This window comes from Ovis canadensis, chromosome 5 (assembly GCF_042477335.2).
Source record: "Ovis canadensis isolate MfBH-ARS-UI-01 breed Bighorn chromosome 5, ARS-UI_OviCan_v2, whole genome shotgun sequence".
Taxonomy (NCBI): domain Eukaryota; kingdom Metazoa; phylum Chordata; class Mammalia; order Artiodactyla; family Bovidae; genus Ovis; species Ovis canadensis.
This window is the reverse complement of record NC_091249.1, coordinates 52,365,481-52,389,026: the sequence shown is the minus strand read 5'-3', so window position 1 is coordinate 52,389,026 and position 23,546 is coordinate 52,365,481. Positions and strand designations below refer to the sequence as shown.

General features: G+C 44.4%; 1 protein-coding gene and 1 non-coding gene across 2 annotated transcripts in view; both read left to right on the top strand.

Annotated features, from left to right (window-relative positions):
* The window catches only part of COL23A1 (collagen type XXIII alpha 1 chain), a 387,317-nt gene that overhangs the window by 25,394 nt on the left and 338,377 nt on the right, over nt 1-23,546 (top strand). Inside the window, exon 2 of the mRNA XM_069591878.1 lies at nt 1,354-1,420. Coding sequence (XP_069447979.1) covers nt 1,354-1,420 — 67 coding nt within the window. The remainder of the gene's footprint in view (nt 1-1,353; nt 1,421-23,546) is intronic.
* On the top strand, nt 3,058-3,130 carry TRNAK-CUU (transfer RNA lysine (anticodon CUU)). The gene has a single exon. It is a non-coding gene; the product is annotated as a tRNA-Lys (tRNA).

The window sequence follows — 23,546 nt, the reverse complement described above, 5'->3', positions numbered from 1 at the left end:
GACTTACTTCACCCTGTATAATAGGCTATAGGTTCATCCATCTCATTAGAACTGACTCAGATGTGTTCCCTTTAATGTCTGGGTAATATTCCATTGTATATATGTATCATAGCTTCTTTATCCATTCATCTGTTGATGGACATCTAGGTTGCTTCCATATCCTGCTGCTGCTGCTAAGTCACTTCAGTCGTGTCTAACTCTGTGTAACCCCATAGACTGCAGCCCACCAGGCTCCCCCGTCCCTCGGATTCTCCAGGCAAGAACGCTGGAGTGGGTTGCCATTTCCTTCTCCAGCTAGCTACTGTAAATAGTTCTGCAATGAACATTGGGGCACATGTGTCTGTCTCAATTGTAGTTTCCTCAGGGTATATGCCTCGTAGTGGGATTGCTGTGTCATATGGTAGTTTTGCTCCTACTTTTTAAAGGAGTCTTCATACAGTCTTCCATAGTGGCTGTATCAATTTACATTTCCATCAAGAATTAATATTGAAAATGACTCTACTACTAAATGCAATCTACAGATTCAGTGCAATCCCTATCAAATTACCAATGGCATTTTTCACAGAACTAGAACAACAAATTTCACAATTAGTATGGAAACATAAAAGACTCTGAATTGCCAAAGCAATCTTGAGAAAGAAGAATGGAGCTGGAGGAACCAACCTTCCTGACTTCAGACTATACTACAAAGCTACAGTCATCACGATAGTATGATATTAGCACAAAAGCAAAAATATAGGCCAATGGAACAAGATAGAAAGTCCTGAGATAAATCTGTACACCTGTGGGTACCTTATCTTTGACAAAGGAGACAAGAATATACAATGCAGAAAAGATAGTCTCTTCAGTAAGTGGTGCTGGGAGAACTAGACAGCTTTGTGTAAAAGAATGAAATTAGAACACTTCCTAACACCATACACAAAGATACACTAAAAGTGGATTAATTAAGGTTAATTAATTTAGATTAAGACTTGATGTAAGACCAGAAACTATAAAACTCTTACAGAAGTAAGTTTTGATTGACCCTACCTGGCCTCCCTCTGCTCTGGCCTCCTGTCTTCATATCAGGGACTGAAGGTCCCTTTGTCATTCCCGAATTTATATTTGAAAAAGTTACAAGGTAGAAACCTGCCACTTTCTATTCAAGGACTCCCAAGTAATTGCTTCGTGCTCATTTCTGTTTCTCCTCCCATTCTAAACCTGCCTATAGAATTTAATGATCGTTTAAAAACTGTTCTTGAGAGCACCAACACTGTAGATCTTTCACATACTGGCTTTTGCTGATTTTTCCACTTCTACCCCATGTTGTCCGAAACTCATCCTTATTTTTCCCCCCTTTTCTTCCTGATTCAGAAGTTGGAGGGACCAGTCAAGCTCCGGACAGTTCGAGAAGCACCGACAGACTGTGTCTGCCCCCCAGGTAAGTGGATGTTCAATCCTTGCTGGCTCCTGACTTCTGGAGACCTGGCCTTCTCTCTCCTGTCTGCTCAAAACTGCCAAAGCCATGGTCAAGAGAGTCATCTCAGGCTTCAGGCTATCTATGGCACCTTGTGGACCGTCCTTTCTCCCTACATCTTCGGCGGTAGGTGTGTCATAAATATTCAGGCAAAATTAACTGACTTGGTTAGATAAGGACAGTGGTATTGGTGGAGGAGCTAAAAACTCTTTGAGATGACTAATAATAAAGGCTCAAATGCTAGGAAAGTAGCAGCCATCCCTTTTTAAAGATGGGGAAAAAAAGATGGAGAAACAAGCATGAACCATCCATGCAGTGTTAACATTGTGTTCTTAGCTCTGTTTCAAACATAAGGGGGCAGATAGAGGGAATAATGGTAGAGGAAGAGGAAAGGAGCTGTAAACATGGTCTGATTTGTTCAAATAATCATGTCTCTTGGATTTGGGGGGTATAGACCAGGTGGCTGTGACTAGAAATGAGGATTTGTTGGTTCCTAGTCCATGTGACTTAAATCCTGATCCATATTAGGTCTTCTGGTTGTCCTTATTAGAGCTCTGCATGTATTATGATTGAGAATTTAGGGTGTAGTCTCAGCCCCACTGTGTTCAGGGTGTAAACTAATCCTCTCATAGAACCGTGTATAATACTAGTGAGTGAGTGAAAAATCATAACATTTCCCAGACATCTCACCATGCCAGACAAGGTGAGAGAACACAGGAGCTGAACCCAGGCTCCCTATTCCTTGCTATCATGCCTTCCATTAGACAGATTGCTTGGCGTTTCTGAAGCCATTTTACCTGGTCCAGAAACTAAGCTTGCTGCTTTTGCTGCTAAGTCACTTCAGTTGTGTATGACTCTGTGCGACCCCATAGATGGCAGCCCACCAGGCTCTCCCGTCCCTGGGATTCTCCAGGCAAGAACTGGAGTGGGTTGCCATTTCCTTCTCCAGTGCATGAAAGGGAAAAGTGAAAGTGAAGTCGCTCAGTCGTGTCCGACTCCTAGTGACCCCATGGACTGCAGCCCACCAGGCTCCTCCGTCCATAGGATTAGCCAGGCAAGAGTACTGGAGTGGGTTGCCATTGCCTTCTCCAAACTAAGCTTACCGATGGTTATTATCTCCAGGTTGGGAGATGCCCTGAGATTTGTACAAAGGTGGACCTGTGCTGTGGAAATTCAGTCTCAGTCTCTGGGGACCCAGTGGGAGTTGAGCTTGAGCTAGCCTTTGGTAGGAACTCTGAGAAGGAAATGGCAATCCACTCCAGTATTCTTGCCTGGAAAATCCCATGGACAGAGGAGCCTGTCAAGCTACAGTCCATAGGGTCTCAAAGAGTCGGACACCACTGAGCAACTTCACTTTCACGTTCTTTCTGAGATTTTAATAGGACAGAAAAGGACATGATAAGTAATGACATCATGAGCAGATCAGGAAGTCAGAAGTTGCAATTCAATGGGGGAAAAAAATTTCAGTTCCATCAATGAATTTCTGGCTGGTCTTCAAAATGTATAAAATAATCCCTTTGTTCCTTCCCTGTCCTTTCTGAGTATTGTATGGATGTAAAATCATGTGAATTATGTAGAGGAGATTTTTAAAAACTAGGAATTCCCTGGTGATCCAGTGGTTAGGACTCAGCACTCTTACTGCTGAGGGCCTGGGTTCAATCCCTGGTTGGGGAACTAAAAGCCCACAAGCTGAGCAGTGTGGCCAAAAACAAACAAACAAACCTCACAATGCATTTATGAGACTTGAAATCAGTTATGTGGGTTGTAGCCAGTGTTCTGAAATTTTGAACTAGCAGAGACTGGAATAGAAATACTGAGGATTTTGTTTCAGCTATTTATATTTGCAATTGCCAGTGTGAAATGGATTCCTTGCTGTGGGTTGCTGACTGAAAGTTTGAAAATCATCAATACAGATGATAGATGGAGAGGGAGAAGGGAGGCAGTGAGGCGACATGGAGCTCCCAAATATATCCAAACCAGGTCCAAATTTTGGCCAGCCATTCACTGTTTGTATCAGTAAATGATTCCAATACTGGAGTGGGCTCTGCAGGCTTTTTTGACGTTGTGGAGGAAATACAGGTCAAAGGCCAGGACCTGGAGACAGTCTTGTGTTCTGTCTTCCCCCAGGGACTTCTGACCCACCAAGAAGGTCTCTTGTGTGAGCTTGGAGGCTGAAAGCTGGTCAGAACCATGGTGACCTGCCCTTCTCTCCGGGCATCACTGTACTGTTGTTCATTGTCCGGGGGGCTTGTGGCTGTACCCAGGCCATCCTGGCAGGTGAGGCCAGCACAGCCCAGGGGGTGTGGCGTCACAGCCTGTCAGGCCCCAGTGCACACCCATGTCCTCATCTGCTTTTTCTCTCCTGTCATCTTGAACGGGAGGATTGATCTGAGCCCTTCAGACTAGAACCTTTTATCAGTGTGAAACCCCATAGGCTAGCACATTCACCTCTGCCATGAGAAGCACAGAGACCTTTTCCTCCAATACCAGAAGCCTTAACTCATTCCCCTTCTCTCTGGCTCTGATCTGCCCTCCAGAATTTTGGCATCTGGACACGGAGACCACCCTCTGTAACTTGGATCCCCATCTCATTTGAGATGCCCACAGATCTCCCGGCCCCAGTTCCTTCCCACGGCTCAGGGGACAGTGTAGTCTTTTGTCAGATCCTAGGATACAGCAGGCAGATAAGCCAGGCCAGAGAAGGGGGCGGCTCTTCTGTGTGTATTGCCCATTGTGAAGTGGGTGCTCGCAGAGCTCTGAGGCTGAAAGGAGGGGTAGGCTTTGGGCTGGAAGGTCAAGATTCTTCTCTTACTGGAGTCAGTGGTGGGATGAGTGACTGAACTGTGCTCTGAACTAGCCCTGTGACCTCAGGCAAGTGAGAGGCCCTTGAACTCTTTGTCTATAAAACAATATAGCTGAGGTTGAATTGTCCCCCCAGAAGATACGTCCCATTCCTAACCCCTGATCCTTGTGAATGTGATCTAACATGGAAATAGGGGCATTGCAGACATAATGAAGGATCTTGAGATGAGGTCATCCAGGATTTAGAGTAGGCCCCCAAACCAATGACGAATGTTCTTATAAGACACAGAGGTTTAAGCGACTCGAGACACAGAAACACCCAGAGGAGAAGTCCATGGGAAGATGGAGGCAGAAGCCAGAGAGATGCTTCTTCAAACCCAGGAAAAGCCAGGATTGTCAGCAGCCACAGAAACGGGAGAGAGGCATGGATGCAGTTCTCCCTGAGAGCTTTCAGAAGGAGCCAGCCCTGCCAACACCTTGATTTTGGACTTCCGACCTCCAAAACCATGAGAGAGTGGGTTTCTGTCATGTTAAGTCACCTTGTTTGTGGTCATTGGTTGTGGCAGCCTCAGGAAACTAAAATAAATGGGACTATTAATCACTCTAATTATGAAGTTGCTGAGATGATCAAAATGTAAGGGACATAGGAGCTTCCTGCACCACCAGGTGTGAATCAGGCGTGTGGGGCTGCCACCTAGGAGCCCCCTGATGCTGCTGTTTCTCATACACCTGCCCCAGAAGAGACTTCTCTTCCTTCAGCAGAGAGCTCCAGGCTGTAGATTCATGTAGCTTACCTGTGTCCCTGGGGATTCCAGTATCTTCTTTTCTTATGTTACTTATGTACTTAAATGTTTTAAAATGTGTTTAAAGTTTTTAAATGTTTATTTTTGAATAGGAAAATAATATGTGTACTACAAGTACTACAAAAGATGACATGTGAAAAATAATTCCCCTCCGCTTTTCTGCCCTGTTTCGCCTGCACCCCTTTCCAGGGGCCCTTTACCCATTTGCTGAGGTCCTTTTGAGCAGTCCTTTGCAATAGAACTTTCTGTGATGATGGAAATGTTCTTTCTGCTAATATAGCAGCTACTGCTAGCCACGTGGGGCTATCAAACACCTGAAATGTGGCTACTATAAGTGACAGACTGAATTTATAATTTTTGTTTCAGAATGGATAAACAAGGTCCTAATGTATAGTGTTATAAATAAGCCCCAACGGGAAAGAATATAAAAAAAGAATGTATGAGTGTGTGTAACTGAGTCACTTTGCTATTCAATAGAGATTAGCACAACATTGTAAATCGACTGTACTTAAATTTTACAAAAGCTTGTTTAATCTTAAGTTGCCATGTGTGGCTGGTTGCTATAGAGTTGGACAGCTCAGTTTTTGAGGTCATTTAGATCCATTTCAGTGAGTAGCTCCCCTCTTGGTTTTATGCAAATATGTTGTCCCTGTGTTGCCTTCTCGGTTTGCAGTTTCCCTCTGAGATGATCTGAATCAGTCCATGGATCAGAGAGCAATGCTGCCTCATTTTGGGTTAAATGAGGAATCCTATCAGGCTGTTGGGCAGTCCTATGAGGTACCGGGCCAGTCCTCCCCACCCCAGGGACATTTGAGTTGTTTCCCATCCTGTGTTCTTACAGACTGTCCTTCAAGGAAGTGTTGGGTGGGAAGGAGGCTTGTTGTCTTGCCCTGTCCCCTGCCTTCCTCTCGCTCTGTACTGAAAGTCATCACAAGGGAGAAACTGCTGCAGGGCTTTAGGTCACTGCGCTGAAAGGACAGGAGCCCTCAGTCTGTTTGGGGAGCTCCCTTCCCAGAGCAGCAATTCTGGAATGTTGCAGGAAGGGCAATGGCAGAGGGTGGCCCCAAAGTCGCCTCTGTGGGAGACTTGGGCACCACCTGGTCCCTACTGTGCTGTGAACACGTGAGCATCCCAAGGGATGGGTCGGGACTGGCACCCTAGAGCCTGAGAGGCCTGGGTTTGACTCTAGACTCTGCCACTTGAACAGCTGCCATGTAGGTACGGCCTGCACCTCCTGGACTTATGGACCATTCTGGTGTAAAAGCTCCTTGCCTTAACTAGCTCTTTTAATCATGTTAAAACAAAGAAACAAAGAGGAAACATATTAGCTCATACAACTGGAATGAAGAGATTAGAGACAGAGGTCAGGTATATCTGGGTTCAGGGGTTTCTCTCCATCTCTCAGCTCTTCCCTGTGTCATTTTCAGACACCATCTCCTTGGAGTGGGAAGGTGGCTACTAATGGCCCCAGCAGTAGATCAGACCTTCTGAGCAACCCCAGCAGGTAGAGTATTCTCCAGTCTCAAAGATGGCAGCATTGAGGAATGGGGAGTGTTATGGGCCAAACTGTATCTTCCCCAAATTCATGTGTTCAAGCGCTTACCCGCCCCCCACAACCCCCCCCCCCCCCCGCCGCCCCGCAATAGTACCTCTTAAAATAAGACTGTATTTGAGATGGAGGTCTTTAAAGAAGCAGGTAAGATAAAGTGCGGCCATTAGGGTGGGCCCTCATCCACTAGGACCGGTCTCCTTGTAAGAAGAGATTGGGCACAGACACTTACAGAAGGAAGATGACCTGAAGTCAGGGAAAAGATGGCCATCTACAAGCCAAGGAGAGAAGCCTCAGCAGAAACCAACCATGCTGACTCCTTGATCTCTGACTTACAACTTCCAGAATTGTGAGAAAATAGATTTCTGTTGTGTAAGTCACCCAAACCATGGTACTTAGTTTTGATAGCCCAAGCAGACTGATACAGGGAGTTATTGGTGCTGACTGGGCTTCCCAGCTGGCAATAGTGGTAAAGAGCCCACACCTGCCAATACAGGAGATGGAAGAGTGGCGGGTTCAGTCCCGGGGCCGGGAAGACCCTGCTGGAGGAGGGCAAGGCAAGGCCACCCACTCCAGTGCTCTTGCCTGGAGAATCCCATGGGCAGAGGAGCTGGTGGGCTATAGTTCATGGGGTCGCAAAGAGTTGGACACGACTGAAGTGACTTAGCACACATTTTTGCTGGGTACGGAGTTTACATTTGGAAAGATGGAAAAGTTCTGGAAAATGGATAGTGGTGATGTTTATACAACACTGTCAATGCATTAAATGCCATGAAATTGTGCACTTTTAAGTGGTTAAAATAGTTATTTAAACTTTGTCTATGTTTTACCATGGTTAAAGAAAGAAGTCCCAGAGCTCATCCTGATTTGCTGGCTTGGGGCAGATGCCTCTCTCTGGACACATTGATTGGCCAGGTGTGGGTCATGTGACCATCCTTTGACCTGAGGGCAGGCTGGTGGTGGGGAGGGCTGACACTAGCAGAATCATGTGTGCTGAGAGTGGGAAAGTGTGGTTACCTCAAGGACAATTAGGGTGCTGTTCTCAGAAAAAGAGAGAAGGGGTGTAGCTGGGTAGACACAAGTAATATATAACCACATTAGTCCCACTCCTGGGGGCAGCTGGCCAGACGTGTCCAGGAGCTCCTCAGCAGGGACCCCAGTTTTGACAAGAGATTTGCTTCTACTTCAAGCACGTAAGTCTTGTTCCTCTGTTGAACTGGTCCAACAGACAGTGCGGCTCCGTGATCAAACACTTGAATTTTGGACCCAGACTGCCTGATTCAAATTCTTTGTCCCTTACCAACTCCATGACCTCCTGTTGCTTCAGTTTTTCATTCTGTGAAGTGGGGTTTCTAATGGTTCCTACATCATGGAATCATGCAGGACTGAATGAGCTTGAAGAGCGTTTGTAACAGGGCCTGGCACTGCTTCCTGAAAGTGAGTTGGTGGTTAGGAACCCAGATCCCTTACCCCCAGGCCAGGCCAGATCCACTGTGTGCAGCCTCTTACCTTCCTGATTTTCACTGATGTCAATCAGTGCTGAACGATAGGGAGAAGGCGATTCAGAGTTGGCAGTTGGCTGGGAATATTCTAGAGGGAAACAACAGAGGCCTGGCAGACTTTCTTGGCATGTTCTTCTGGGACGTGGTGAGAAAATGCTAGTGACAGAGCCCAGAAGTAGGGAACTGGAAAGGAAAAGAAAACCTGTGGCCCACAAACTCTTGTCAGCCACTAATGGCGTATGAAAGACCTCATCATGCCAAACATGGAGCTCCATACAGTTTGCACTGGTTTTTAACCGGGCTCAACCTGCCCTAGAGAGTATTAGGAACTTTTCAGAAAAACAATTAATAGTTTTCATTTCCTTTTTGTGCCTTTTTGTGTCCTTGCATAATATCCCAGAGGTATGGCATGTGGTTTCCAAATGACAGGCACTGCGCTCGCAGTGTAGGTTTCCAGAAATTAATAAGCAGATTAATCATAGTTAGAAATCGGCTGGTCTGTGAAAATGTTTGGAAGTTTGAGCAGAGGAATGAAACTGCTTAGGAGAGCATGAAGTTCAATGGGGAAGTGATACAAAAGCTGGTACATTCTATGGCAAATGTCACATAGCGGAGCATAAATGGTCAGAGTTACTCTGTTCAGCCTGTTTACTGTATTGGTTGGCTTAGGAACTTGCTTCTTGTACTTTGAAGCAAAAAGTTGCTATCCCCTTTGAGTTATTTCTTATTTGTAGAGTTTTTTAAATGATACTTTTTTCCAACTTGTTAAATCCTCATTGACTTGTGTTTATGGTAACACTAAGTAGCTTAATGGCAGTTTATCCCACTATTCACACTGTACAAAGTTGAAGAAGATAATTTGTGTGTCTGATTTTTTTTTCCCCTGCCAGAACTCCCTGGAGAATTCATTCATTTGTTCATTCATTCATCTCTTCTACCCCCAATTTTGTGTTTGTCTTGTGGGTGATACTGTCTGAGATTGTTAGAGGACTTGCACCCCCAGTTGTTAGAGGGAAAAAGTCCCAGAGAAACTAAAAGAAGGGAGAGATCACCTCAGATCAAGGAGACCTGGGGGAGGAGACGACAGTTGGGCAGGGTTTTGAAGACTTGTTGGCATCTTAGCCATCTAGGGTTGGGGACACACTCCACAAGGTCTGGCAGCCTGAGCAGAGGCGGAGGGGAGCTCTGGGAGTGTCAGGAATTCTGTTTGGTTGGAGGGTGGTGAGGGTGGGTCTTCATTATGGAGGGATGTGGGCTTCGTTCCATGGGAGACGGTTGAAGGTGTGTCAGTAGAGTCCAGCTTTAAGAGGAGGACTATAGACACAGCTTGGTGGATGAACTGGACCACATCACCCACCGAGAGGGTGCTCAGGATAAGGCTGGTCTTGTCTTGCTGCCCTACGCATCCCCTGAGCCTAGAACAGTGCTGGAGTATGAAAGAGGGATAACAAATATCTGCTGAATGGCTCCCCTGGAGGAGAGGTCATGGGAACTTGAATGAGGGCCATGAGAGTTGATGGCAGGGAACAGCTGTGAGAGGCACCGGGCCGTGGGGTGGACAGAGCTCACAAACAGGATAGATGGGCACTGGAGGGAACAAAGATACACGAAGCTTCAAGCCCGGGGGGAGGAGATATCCTGAACAGAAACAGGAAATCCCCAAAGAGGGATTTAGAAGGGAAGATGATAACCATAGTTTTAGACAGTGATCTTATGAAACCAATTTGTCGATCCACTGATGGATGGAAGAAAATAATTAGAAGTCTTCTCTTAAGGCATTGTCTAGCCACTCTGAACCTATTAATTGTAAAATAGACTGTGTCCTATAAATAAAGGTCTTGAGGTTTAGCCATGTGTTGACCATTGGGATTTGAAGATTTTCTGTGACCACTAGAGGGAGCCCACTATATTCATTAAATTCTATAGAAATCTAACAGCATTTTTAAAAAGGATAATTAATGTTTTAAAAAATATATTAGAAAGTACACAAAACTCAAACCAAGAACAGTGAAATACAAAGTTAACCTTTCACTCTGGTGTTTTCTTCCTACTAAAACGGAAGATTGTCGAGAATTTTCCAGACTCCAGAATTGAGTGGTGTGTTGTTGATTTCAAGTGATGCTGATTATGTAAGTGGTAAAATAGCCACTAGCAAACATATTCCTAAAATAGTTATCCCATCCGACCAATATTTATTGAACACGTCTTGTTTAAACCCAGTAGAGACTTGCTGAAGCTGTGGGAAGACGAGCCTGCAAGTGTCTTGGCCATCTTGGCCAACTCCATGCCAACTGTTGGATGACAGGTGCAACTCTTCACTCTGTGAGGTGTCATATAACTTTGTACACTGGGATTATTAAATGTCTCACATATCAAGAGCTACGCACATGGTGGGACTGCCTTTTCCCAGGGGTAAGTTCAATGCAGTCATAATATTCCGTTTCTTAGTTCTTTTCTTATGCTAAAGTATATTCCCCGTGGACTGAAGGCTTAACTGTGAAAAATAAAACCATGGAGGGCAAGACAAAATACAATGGGTCACTTGTAAAAACTGTGAAGTGGAACTAGACTTTATGAGCATGGTACCGAAGTCAGAAACCACAAAGCAGCAGTTTTCAGCCAGGGATGACTTAGCCTTTGGAGGATTTTGACAATGTTTAGAGACATTTTTTTATTTGTCTCAACTTGAAGGGTGCTACTGGCATCTAGTGGGTAGAGGACAGGAAGGCTGCTAAACATTCTACAATGTACTAGAGAACACAAAGAATTATCCCACCCAAATGTCAGTGGTTCCAATGTTGAAAAATTCTGCTATAGAAGAAATGTTTTCTTAAATGTTTTAAGCTTAAAAGCTTAAATTTTCTGCCTAGAAAGAAGATTCCACCTTAAAGTTTACAGGTAAATGGTAAGCTGAAAAAAATTCAGTGTATATAGCAAGCACATTGCTAATATTCATGAGCTATAAAGCACTTTTGCAAAAGAATAAGGAAAAGCCAAGTATCTTAGTGGAAAAATGGACAAAGGATATGAGTAGGGAGTTCCTAGTAGGAAAATTACAAATGCTGGCACTTTCCTTTAGTGAATGCTTTTGGAGAACATATTCTGCTCTGGGACCTGGAAAAGATGGTCCACATCACAAATAATTGAGGAAATATATAGTAAAATGAGATGTTAGTTTTCACTGATCAGATTGATAATATTTATTTGTTTCAATCTTTCTGGAGGACAGTTTGGCATATAAACAGCATTTTTAAAAGCACAAACTTTTCCCAAGCATTTCCACTTCTAGTTTCAGGATATAAACTGACCACTGTGCACAGGTGGCAGTGATGTTTATCAGAGCATCACTTACGGTAAAAACGTGGAGAATAGCATTCATAGCCCTTTATGGGGGAAAGGCACCCACGATATTTCAAGAATGGGGAGAAAACTGATAGCAATATCACAGTGTGGACAGTGATGATCACTGAGTGATTAGATTTAAGCATCTGTTACCAGCATAATCGGGAACAAAAAGCAAAACAGCTGAAAGGTACGCATTCAAAAAGCAAAAACAGAGTTTGTTTCTAGCCCTGGGCTAGTCATAGGCCTGGCCAACTGTGTTACTGGGTCACACCCATCCTGCCTACCTCATCGTGTGCTGCGGTTGTCTCCTCGACCCAGGGACTGAACTCAGGTCTCCTGCATTGCGGGCAGATTCTTACCAGCTGAGCCACCAGGGAAGCCTAAGAATACTGGAGTGGGTAGCCTATCCCTTCTCTAGCAGATCTTCCCGACCCAGGACTTGAACTGAGGTCTCCTGCATTGCAGGCAGATTCTTTACTGGTTGAGCTACCAGAGAAGCCCCCTGGGAAAACAGCCCCTGCCTTATTTAATGTCCATGGTCCACACAGCAAGATACCTAGAATATCACAGGTGCACCAGAGGTGTTTGTATTTAATAAATATTATATTACTAAAGGATCTATTAAAGCGGAAAAGTGTGCATAGACACTGGTTAATATAGACATCCATGGGGAGAGATGGACAGTTCATCTTCTGGTGTAAAACAGACTTGGAGTTGAGTCCTGAATCTGCCATTTAGTGCTAAATGACCTTGGGCAGGTTATTTAACCTCTCTATGCTTCAGTTAGCCACTCTTTCATATTGATACCATAATCCTAAACTTAGAAGGTAGTTATTTGCTATTTTATTTATTCTTCATTCAAATGTACTTACCATGTTAGATTTTGAGGACACAGTGGTGAACAAGACAAAGTCTGTGCCACATAAAATTTACATTCCAAGTGTCATGGATGGGGTGGAGGGAACAGACAAATAAAAACAGATAAACGTACAGATAAATGAGATAATTCTGAATTGTGATGAGAGCTATGGAGGCACAGAGCAGGTGCTTCAGTAGAGGGTGCAGGTGGGTGCTGGCGTTGAGATTTTCTACTTTAGAAAGGGAGGTCATGGAGGCCTCTCTGACGAGGGAACATTGATGCCAAGATCTGCATAAGGAGAAGAGGCCAGGCACCCTAAGATATCCCAAGGCCCTAAGAACAGTGATTTGGTTCTTAGGTAGCCAAAAGTTTGGGGTGTCTTCTGGGGGTAGGGAGGGGTCAGTGTTTGAAGCAGGCAGGGATGGGCATGATGAGCAATCCAGTAGATGTGTCTGACCCTCTTGGCCACAGAGAGTGTATATTTCATCCAAAAAGCAGTGGGAAATCATTGCTGGGTTGAAATACTGGTGACATTGTCCAGTTTATGTTTTGAAAAGCTCAGGCTGATACAGAAGAGAGAATGTCTTGGAGGAGTGCCTGAGAGGAAAGTAGGAGCAGAGGAAGTGGGGAAACTACAGGGAAATTATTGCAATTGTCCAGACCAGATGAAGGCATGGTGGTGGTGATGGAAAGACACAGATGGATTTGGTGTGGATTTGGGAGACTACACCGACAGGACTTAGAGGTGGACTGAGTAAGGGGGAGTGATTGGATGACTCCTAGCTTTTGGATGACACCCCAAATTTTTGGGCAACTCAGTGGTGCCATTTGCTTTAAAAGGAGTGAACAGAATGAGGACTCTGTTCAGATCTGTCCATTTTGATGTGACTAGTGAACATCTTAGAGGACATACACAGTCAGCTCTTGGATTAAATGACACAGCAAAGGTGGGGGCAGCAGCGCAGGGCCTCACTTTGAGTGGGCCATGTGTCACAGTGTGTTGACTCTGAATGCACATGTTTTCATGTGAATTTGGCCTGGGCTGCAGTGTTGTCTTAGCCTGAAGTCTGGAAGATGTCTTTGTTCCTTACTGTATTGGTCAGGGTTCTCCTAGGAAACAGAACCAATAGGATATGTATGTCTATCTCTCTGTTTACTGGCCTGCCTACCTACCTACCTATGTAAACAGACTTGTTTTTTTTAAATTTATTTTTAATTGAAGGATAATCGCTCTACAATATTGTGTTGGTTTCTGCCATTCATCAACATGAGTCAGCCATAGGTATACATATGTCCCCTCCCTCTTGACCCTCCCTCCCCACTCCCACCCCTTCTCACCCATCTAGGTTGTAACAGAGCCCTGGTTTGAGTTCCCTGAGTCATACAGCGAATTCCCATTGGCTGTCTGTTTTATATAGTGTAGTGTCCATGTTTCTATGTGCCTCTTTCCATTCATCCCACCTCTGCTTCCTCCCTGCAGCCCGTGTTCACGAGTCTGTTCTCTGTGTCTGCAGAGAGACTTGTTTTAAGTAACTGGTTTATACAATTATAGAGGTTGGCAAGTCCAACATTTCTAGGATAAATTAGCAAGCTGGAGGCTCAGGAGATGTTCCAGTTAGAATCCTAAGGATGCTCTCTTCTTTGAGAATTCTCTTTTTGTTCTATTCAGACCTTCAACCGGTCGAATGAGGCCCACTCACTTTATGGAAGGCAATCTGCTTTACTCTAAGTCCACTTGTTTGAATGTTTATCTCATCCAAAACTATCCTCCTGGAGAAACACCCAGAATAATGTTTGGTCACATATCTAGGCACTGTGCATTCTTCCTCTTCTCTCTCTCTAGCCAATCAGTTCACTTATCTGCTTCCCACGCATTTAGGATCCAGTATGCATTCCATCTCTTCCCTGGTGGCTTGGACGGTAAAGTGTCTGCCTACAATGCAGGAGACCCGGGTTCGATCCCTAGGTTGGAAAGATTCCCTGGAGAAGGAAATGGCAACCCACTCCAGTATTCATGCCTGGAAAATCCCATGGACAGAGGAGTCTGGTGGGCTACAGTCCATGGGGTCACAAAGAGTCAGACACGACTAAGCGACCTCTCTGCACGTCTCTTCTCTTCATGCCTTCCGTACCTTGGTATTTGTCAATCTGATTCTTGCTTCCCGCTCTAGACCCATCTCTCAAATTGTGTCACCTTCCTAAGCCTATGGAATTTGTCTCTCAATCATGCCATTCACTTGGAACCTGCATGTCATTCTTTTGCTTGAAATGTCTCCCCTCCTAGCTTTTTACTGGAAGAATCCATATTCATTCCTCATGGACCAGCTTTGATCTTCCCACTTCTGGGAACCATCTTCATCTTCTAAGCAGAATTAATTGCCCCCTCCTCTGTGATCTGACTGTACTCTGGGGACCCCCTCAAACAATTCCATATTGTAGTTGGGGTCGCTTCACTTACCTGTCACCACTTCTGCCCCAGCCTGTGAAACTCTAAAAGGCAGGTGTTATATTCCATCTTTCCCTCACTCCTGCTACCCCCAGGATCATAATAGATCTTCCACTGAGTGTTAGATGGGGGTGGGGGAGGGGAGGAAGGCCAAACGCTGCTTTTACTATGGGAACACACAGAATTCAGCTCATATTATAAATACAGTTAAGTGATTTGTGGAGTGACAGTGACAAGTCTGTTAGAGAACTGTTACAGAGAAGGGATAATAAAAATCTATAAATAAAGCTGCTGCAGCCAACAACATCCTTCTTGAATTCCTCGTTGTCCAGGAACCAGGCGATCCTGTAAGGGCAGCTTCTCAATGCCTGTGGGGAAGCCCATTGATGGGATGTCCACCCCCTTCTTATTTTTAGACTTATCCTGACTCTCTTTCAGTTTTTCTCATACTTTCACCACGTGACTTTTTTTCTTGCGTATCTTAGACTGAACTCTAGCCAGGGTGCTCTGCTGAGTTCTGAGTTGGCCCCAGGGGCCAATGATTGGATGATTAAAGTTATTTGCATGTTGGTTTGGTGCTGGCCAGTGTCCCTTACACCTGAGTCAGATCCAGTCCTGCCAGCTTGCCTTGGGTACTTGCCTTTCTGTGTCAGAAATCTATTCCTTACAGGGAAAGAGTTTGAGAATCTCCCTGAGAAGCCTTCTTAACCATTTGCAGCTAATGTTTCTTGTACATTCTGTTCCAATCCCCAGATTGCCTAAACAGAGCAAGCTTTGGAAACTGTGTAGACTCAGGCATTCCCAGCCTCCTCCCGAGGTTGGAAGGCCTAGCCTCTGAACACGTATGTCTCCCTGAATTTCTTCTCTGTCCTTTGCCCACTGAGCCTATCCTCTTTCCCTCTTGTGGCTTCACCCTAGCTTGGAACCCACCCCCCCGCCCCCAACCCCCAAGTACCATCCTAAAGCTCGGACATACACAGCCTTCCAGAGGTAACGCAGGCATGCTCTGCCATGAACCTGGCACCGGTTGGCCTCAGCTTGCCTTCCATCCTGGTGGGGCTGGTTGAAGTGGGTGGCATGGACAGAAAGAACTGCCCTTGCTGAACTGAACAGATAGGATTAGCTGTGGCTGAAACACATGAAAGTGTCCCTCTTTCCCTGGTCTCTTAGTTCAACTCGCTCTGTCCCACTCTGCTGCTTCCATCATCATTTCTGTCCCTTTATAAACTTGTCTCGGGGGCTGGGCCCTGGGGTGAGCCCCCAGGCCTGACCAACCACGGGAGAGGCAGCTCTGGAGGGTAAATAACCAGACTTGCAGGGTCTGCGCTGTTCTGGGGACTAGAGATGGGGGAAGGAGGCTGGGAAAAGACAGGATGCAGGGCAGCTCTGGGAATCCAGCCAGCAGGAGCAGAGGGGCAGTACCCTGGGGAGTAAGAGGTGTCTTGCATGTGTCTGTATCAACTGTTTTTTTGGTTTATTACTCTGCCTGGGGTTCAGGGTCTCGCAACAGAGAGCCCTCCTGGGCAGCCCTGACTCCTGTGTCCAGCCCTTTACCTGGGGCTTCCAGATCAGGGTTGAGAGGTAAGAGCACCTCCCCAACAGGTGCCAGGGTGCTGCACAGCATAGGGGAGGGGAGTCTGGGTTTGATACAAGTAGACTTGGCTATGAATGCCAGCTGTGGTCGCCCACTGGCTCTGTGAACTCAGGTAAGTGATCTGATTCTTTAAACTCTCCATCTCCTTGTGTGTAAGATGGGAAAATATTATGTACCTCGGGGGTTTGTGCTAAGGATATACTGAGACAAGTTTATGTGGAAGTGTTTGGCATACCCTAGGCATCTCGTAATGTCTGTTCATTTATCCCTAGCGAAAATGGTCTGTGGTCCCCAGGGGGTGAGAGTCAGAAACAGACCATTATTACAGGGCAGGGAGTACTTAGTAAGTAAAGCCAGCTCTTTCCTTTTGTTGTTTCCTCCACAGAAAAGAAAGACATTTTTGCTTAGATTCTTGGTTCATTTAGTGTCAGCAAACCTTCTGCTTGAAGATGAAGGAAGAAAAACTCCTGGCTCCTTCAGGAGCCCTTGTACTTGAGATTCCTTCTGTTGCCTTATAGATTGTCAGCAGGTGTCTTGGTAAATCTTTTTCTCTTGGATGGCCCTGAGGTTTCCTTCCTGATCCACCAAAGCCTCTTCTTCCCTGCTCCACTGTTCTTTTTCATTTTTGTTTAGTCCAGCTTTTAGAAATAGGATGAAGGCAGCCAAGCTGCCTTCCTCACAAGGTTGTGATTTTCACGACATGATCAAGCTTGAGGTGCCTGTCATCTGGTCGTTTCTTTAGAAGTAGACTGTGTGGCCCACTAGCAGGGGAGCACAGGAAGGGGTTCAAAGCACTGGAGGCTGAGGTTCTGAAGGAAATGGGGACTCTAAGGAGAAGCCCAGAAAACAAAAGATGGTGTTGAGGAAGGGCCGGCTCCCCCATTGGAAGTGCACACTCCTCCCGTTGTGGGGCATTGTGAAAAATGCAGAGATGAGACCATGTGTCCCTGGGTGGCTGGGGGCAGTGGATGACCTGTAGGCAAAGCAGAGAATGGGCTGTACCACCCTCAGAAGGACTGGACGATGACTTTACCCCTGGGTGTCACCCCCGTTCTTGGCACTGCCTGCCCCACAGGTTGGGGTAAAGACAGACTGTGTTGGCCCAAGTGCTTGCAGAAGGGTCAGCTGTGCCTGGAAGCAGTGGATTTATTAGCTATGACCGTGGGGTCACAGTGCCCTGTGGTAAGGGGGCGTGATCTGGCCATGGATCTCGATACTTTCTCTCTGGGTGTGGAAGGGTGGGAGGCTCTAAGAAGACAGGGGACTGCCTCTTAGAAAGGCCAGGAGCAGCTGCCCAAGAGTGACCTCCCCCTCCCCTACATGACCCCCAAGGCAGAACTTGGGCTTAATGTCTACGAGGTCAAGGTAGTGCCCTCAGGCCGCCCCGGGCCTGTTTGCTCCCTAAAGTGCACACCCTCTCCTCTTGCCCCCCTCCCCTGCCACCCCTTTGGGATCCAGGAGCTCCATCAGGAGCTGGAGGTCGAGGGTCTGTGAGGGTCTAGTTCTGCTCCCTTGGGCACTCACCCTTCACTGCTGGGGGTGGTGTGTAGAAAAGAGCAGGAAGGTATATGTGTGGAGAGGGTGGGGGCACGGGGGTGAGGTGATAAACTCAGGAGGGAGGCGGTAGGGAAAGCAGGGTAGATCTGAGGTGAGAGAGGGGTAAGGGGGTGGTGAGAAGTGGAAGAGCGATGCGTGAACCCTGGTGTACCTGCCCAGTGTCTGTGGGGCAGGGACTCTTGAGCCCCCAGGGCTGGCTGTGGGAAGGTTCCAGATCCTCTAGCCAGAATCCTCGGAGCGACAACTCAGTTGGTCCCAGGTCCTTTCTTGAGAAAGGCTCATTTTCAACCTGGAACATACCATTTTCTTCTTCCTGAAGGTCCCCACTTCCCCACAGAGGCCCCCTTCTAGGCTTCTTTTATTTTTTAAAAATTATTATTATATAAGTAAGCTACTCTCTTAAAACTGTCCTATTCTCTCCCTCCCCCAGAGAAGTCTCTCTTGTACCCCCACCTCACTACCCTATCCAGTCCCAAGCCCTAGATGTATATGTTTGACCAGCTTAGTTTGCATTCTGCAGACCTTTTTCTGTGCTTCAACAAATAACATACATTGAAATTCTTACAGAAATAAAATAACGTGAGGTATTCTGTAAATTTTTTTAACTTCGCATTATAAGGGTACCATTCCCTATTGGTCCAACCTGAATGGGCTCCAGAGGTCCACAGACCACTCTTCATGGAGACCCATTGAAACAAACACCAGAACGAGACTCTAGGTGCCTGCCGTGGTTCTCAGTCCACTCCTTCCACCCTTCCCCTGAGCTCTGATCTTTTTGTTTCCCCTCCCTCTGCCTTCCTGGCCTTTTCCCACATTTCCTTTCACACCAATTGTTTTCACTCTTTCCTGTGTAGAAGTCTCTCTATGTTTCCCACTGCTCCTGGCGTTTCTGTTGTTTCTCCTGGTCAGTTCATCTGAAGCTATGCTCACAAGCGGGCAAGCGCAGGAGCTTCTGCAGGAGGTGCTAGAAAGGCAATGAATCCGCTCACATTTAATATTGTGTCCCTGCAACCATTAAGAGCTTTTGTCACTATAACATCAACATGTCTGTACGTCTGGTGTCTGCCTCATTATTTGTTTTAACTTTTTGTCAAATAGAAGTGACTACAGGCACGAGCACATAGCCTAAGTCTGGAGCCTGATGAATTTCCACAGCCAAAACACATCTGTGTCCAGATCCACAAACATGACCTGTTCTCCAGAGACCCCCAGCTACCTGTTTCTCACATAATAGACTAGGTTTGCCTGCTTTTGAATTTTATGTGGATAGAATCACATGCTGTAGACTATTTTGTGTCTTTAGTTGAGCGTTATGAGGTTTATCTATGTTGCTGCATGTAGCGGTGGATTGCTCGTTTATTTATTCACTGTATTATCGTTGGGCATTTGTGTTTCTTTCCAGTTTGGGGCTATTATGAGCAGTGCTGTTTTGAGCAGTCGTGTATGTGTTTTGAGGAACATATGTATGCATTTCTGTTGCATTTATATCTTATAGTGGCATCACTGGGCATAAACTATACAGATGTTAGATTTTAGTAGCTAGTTCCACGTCATTTTCCAAAGAAGGTGATAGTTCTGCCAAGCGTGTGTGAGAATTCCAGAATTCCAGGTGAGCAACTGAACAGCAACAACCGCTGCATCCTCGCCAACACTTAGCATTTTCTGTTTTGTTTCAGCCATCCTGGTGACGCTGCATGTCTGGGTCTGAACTGCCTTTTCTGTTCCATTATCCTGTTTGTCTATCCAGGAGTAATTATCACCTTATTTTAATTACCAGAGCTTCGCTGCTGGTATCAGGTGGTATTTTGTGCAGAACTGCCTTGCTGTTCTTGTTGTTCAGTTGCTGAGTCGTGTCTCACTCTTTGTGACTCCATGGACTGTATCATGCCAGGCCTTCCTGTCCTTCACTATCTCCCAGAGTTTGCTCAAACTCATGTCCATTGAATCAGTGATGCCATCCAATCATCTTATTCTCTGTTGTCCCCTTCTCCTTTTGCCTTCAATCTTTCCCAACATCGGGGTCTTTTCCAATGAGTCAGCTCTTTGCATCAGGTGACCAAAGTATTGGAGCTTCAGCTTCAGTGTTTGTTATTTTTAGGCCTTTGCATTTTCATACAAGTTTTACAAAATGTTTGCAACTTTGTATTAAAACAATGACAATAAAACCCCCCAACCCTGCTGTAGCTTTGAATGAGATTCACTGAATCTTGATAATAATTTAGAAAGAAATGACATCTTCACAATACCAAGGTCTTCAATTTATGAACATGATGTATTGTTCTGTGTATTTGGTCTTTAATTTTATTTGACAGTATTTTCAAGTTTTTAGTGTAGAGATCTTATACATATTTTATTATCTTTATTCCTAGGAATTTAATGGTTTTTCTAGATGCTATTTAAAAAAATAATATTTTAAAATTTGCTTTTCATGTTCCCTTGTTTTCAGTGTTCTTGCCACTTCAGTTTTTAACTCTAATAGTTTAATACTCTTTTAGATTTTCTGTGTATTTTCTATTATGTCATCAATAAGTAGAATTTAGTTTTTTTCCTATTCTTATATCTTTAGTTACTTTACTCATTGCTTTGGCAAGGACCTTCAGTGTGCTGAAGAGAATTATTACCAGTTCCATTGCAGGCATCCTGGTTTTATAACTGAAGTCAGAAGAAGCATTAAGTATGGCCATTGCTTTAGGTTTTTGTAGATATTGATCAAATCAAAGAAATTCTCTTCTTAGTTTGCTGAGAGGTTATTTTTTAAAGGTTATGATTGGATATTAAGACTTGTCAAGTGGTATTTCTATATTCAGGAGACGATTTATGATATTTTCTCTCTATTTTCTGTCAAAACACTGAATTACAGTGATTAATTTTAGAATGTTAACTACCTTTGCATTCCCAGAATAAACCCCACTTAGATGGGCTCTATTATTTTAATATGTTACCAGATTCAACGTTTTGTTTAGAGATTTTTGCATCTGTCTTCATAGAGAGATGGTCTGTGATTTCCCTTTCAGGTTGTCAGGTTTGGCTATCAAGGTTATGTTAGTCTCATAAAATGAGTTAGGAAATGTTACGGTGTTACCTGAAAGAATTTGTGTAAGATTTAATGTTGCTTCTCTTTTCAGTGTTTAGAAGAAATTACTAGTGAAAAATCCAGACCTAGGATTTTCTTTAGGTTTTAAATAATTTAATTAAGTTGTTTTAATAGCTATAGGACTCTGCTATTGTTAGAATTTTTTCAGATATCTGTGGAATAAAAAGAGCTGTCAAACTTAAAAGAACATACTTTATAAAAAATATTCATTTATTTCTTTGGCTGCATTGGATCTTAGTTGTGGCACAAGGATCTTTGTTGTGTCAGCCAGGCTCAACAGTTGTGGTGTGTGGGCTTATTTGCTCCTGTGGCATGTGGGATCTTAGTTCCCCAACCAGGGATGGAATCTGCATCCCCTGCATAGCAAGGGGGATTCTTAACCACTGGACCACCAGGTAAATCCTCTGCTTCATTTTTAATAACAAGTTTATTAAGATATAATTTATATATTGTATAATTTGTGTATTTAAAGTGTACAATTCAGTGATCTTTTTAGTATATGGACAGAATTGTGCAAATATCACCACAATCATTTTTAGAATCATTTTTGGAGCATTACTCCACTTGGAAATCCAGTTCCCTTTAGCCATCATGTTCTAATTCCTCTATCACTCCTAGCCCCCCGGAACCTCTCATCTACTTACTCTCTCTCTCTATTTGCCTATTTTAGGCATTTCATATAAATGTGGCCTTTTATGTCTGGCTTCTTTCACTTTGTATAATGATTTGCAGGTTTATCCAGCTGCATGTGTCAGTACTTCGTTACTTTTTATGGCTGAGTAATACTCCATTGTATGGATATACTGCATTTTGTTTACCCATTCATCCACCAAAGGACTTTGGATTGCCACTGTTCGGCTACTGTGAATAAAACTGGTATGAACATTTGTGAACAAGATTTTGTGGGTACATATGTTTTCGTTTCTCTTGGTTATATACTTAGGAGTGGAACTGGTGACTCATGTGCTTCATTATATTTTATTGCTAAACCATAATATGGAGATACCAAAGTATATTTAGCAACTACATTACTGATGGTCATTTAGATGTTTTCATTTTTGCTGTTAATCAGTGCTTCAGGCAGTGTTACTCAAAATGCGGTTTGTGGATGGGTGCCAGCCTTTGAAATGTTTGTTACAGATCTGTAACAAGATTTGGATAGAAACTGAGACTGTTTGGAAACTTTTATTGTCTTTTAACCAGTAATTTATGTCTGTTGAATCTAAAAATGTAAAAAATGGCCAATACTTTTATGGGTTTGGTTTTTAAATTTTTATTTTGTACATCATTTTATTGTATTTCACAAAAGTATTCAGGCAGTTCAGTCACTCAGTCATGTCCAACTCTTTGCAACCCCATACACTCAGCATACCAGGCCTCTATGTCCATCACCAACTCCCAGAGATTACTCAAACTCATGTCCATTGAGTCGGTGATGCCATCCAACCATCTCATCCTCTGTCGTCCCCTTCTCCTCCCGCATCTTTCCCAGCATCACCGTCTTTTCAGATGAGTCAATTCTTCCCATCAGGTGGCCAAAGTATTGGAATTTCAGCTTCAGCATCAGTCCTTCCACTGAATATTCAGGACTGATTTTGTTTAGGCTGGACTGGTTGGATCTCCTTGCTGTCCAAGGGACTCTCAAGTCTTCTCAAACACTACAGTTCAAAAGCATCAGTTCTTCAGTGCTCAGCTTTCTTTATAGTCCAACTCTCACATCCATACGTGACTACTGGAAAGGCAATAGCTTTCACTAGACAGACCTTTGTTGGCAAAGTAATGTCTCTGCTTTTTAATATGCTGTCTAGGTTGGTCATAACTTTTCTTCCAAGAAGCAAGTGTCTCTTAATTTCATGGCTGCAGTCACCATCTGCAGTGATTTTGGAGCCCCCCAAAATAAAGTCTGACACTGTTTCACTGTTCTTCCATCTATTTGCCATGAAGTGATGGGACCAGATGCCATGATCTTAGCTTTCTGAATGTTGAGTTTTAAGCCAACCTTTTCATTCTCCTCTTTCACTTTCATCAAGAAGCTCTTTAGTTCTTCACTAAGAGTTCTTCACTCTTAGTTCTTCACTTAACTGCCGTAAGGGTGGTGTCATTTGCATACCTGAGGTTATTGATATTTCTCCCGGCAGTCTTGATTCCAGCTTGTGCTTTGTCCCCCCCATCGTTTCTCATGATGTACTCTGCATAGAAGTTAAATAAGCAAGGTGACAATATACAGTCTTGACGTACTCCTTTCCCTATTTGGAACCAGTCTGTTGTTCCATGTCCAATTCCAACTGTTGCTTCCTGACCTGTATATAGATTTCTCAAGAAGCAGGTCAGATGGTCTGGTATTCCCGTCTCTTGAAGAATTTTCAACAGTTTGTTGTGATCCGCACAGTCAAATGCTTTGGCATAGTCAATAAAGCAGAAATAGATGTTTTTCTGGAACTCTCTTGCTTTTTTCGATGATCCAGTGGATGTTGGCAATTTGATCCCTGGTTCCTCTCCCTTTTCTAAATCCAGCTTGAACATCTGGAATTTTATGGTT